The following is a 1,009-nucleotide window of genomic DNA, read 5'->3' as shown; positions in this document are numbered from 1 at the left end:
TCATTCGTGACCAACAAGTTTGTCGTGGAGTTTTTTAGCAAGTGATTTCGCACGTCTTGAACCCCTCTTGAAGTGTTCTCTCTTTCTTCTTCCCGCACAGCTGAGTTTTGGATTGATTGTACCAGCAAAACCAGTTTCTTATCTATAACGTTACGCCAACAGCAGAATTGCGGCACCAGGAACGACGTCGAATGCTCATAAAGATCAGTTTGCTTCGGCCCATTCATTAGCATCATGAGAACTCGTTTTATTGCATCACTGTTTCTGACGATCACTGGTGCGTTTGGTCAACAAGCAACGTTTTTGGATGATCCTCCTAGTGATTACTTTAGCAGAACATCGATGGATGGTAAGTTACAGCATTTTCAGTTCATAATAGTATTCACAGGATTATGATCTCATTCAACAGATTGCGTACAAAGATTCTATACGGAGCCAGAAAAATTATATTTAAAAGTTGGAGTTTATAGGGGGTCTCGTGTGTATCGTGGTGAATTTCAGCACATGGTAGGAATTGAGTGAAAAGTGATATCATTTGAACATTGTTTAAATGATGCCCCTTCTTTAGGTGGCTATCGGTTGGATTCGTCCCAATGGCAAAATCGACTACCTTTGTGGTGGGTCGCTGATAAACGACGACTTCGTACTGACTGCAGCCCATTGCGCCGTGGACGAGTTCAAGTAAGGTCTCGTAACAGTTTTGTGGAAAAATTTAATTTATTTTATCTTTCAATTCCCTTTTCTATCTTAATGCAGTATTGCGCCGAACACGGTTCGAATCGGAGACACTGATCTTGGCAGTGAAAAGGACGATGAGTTTGCGAAACAGATCGCAATCGGGCGCATTATTGTGCACCCCCAGTACCGGGGATCGCGAAAATACTTCGATCTGGCGTTGATTCACCTGGCGGAGCCAATCAAATATTCAGGGGCAGTCTGTCGGGCTTGTCTGTGGAGAGAACCTTCGCTACCTCCTGAGCGAATGGATGCCATCGGGTTCGGTAGTACC

General features: G+C 44.0%; 1 protein-coding gene across 1 annotated transcript; it reads left to right on the top strand.

Annotated features, from left to right (window-relative positions):
• Positions 1–291: 291 nt before the first annotated feature.
• On the top strand, positions 292–1,001 carry LOC131214652 (serine protease snake-like; the record flags this gene model as incomplete). Its single annotated transcript, XM_058208988.1, has 4 exons — positions 292–349; positions 410–507; positions 569–681; positions 757–1,001. Coding segments are annotated over exons 1-4 (463 nt in total), but the record flags the coding sequence as incomplete, so codon positions are not given.
• Between the last annotated feature and the right edge of the window lie 8 nt (positions 1,002–1,009).

Source organism: Anopheles bellator, unplaced genomic scaffold (genome assembly GCF_943735745.2).
Source record: "Anopheles bellator unplaced genomic scaffold, idAnoBellAS_SP24_06.2 scaffold01752_ctg1, whole genome shotgun sequence".
Lineage (NCBI taxonomy): Eukaryota > Metazoa > Arthropoda > Insecta > Diptera > Culicidae > Anopheles > Anopheles bellator.
This window is presented reverse-complemented; position numbering and strand designations above follow the sequence as displayed.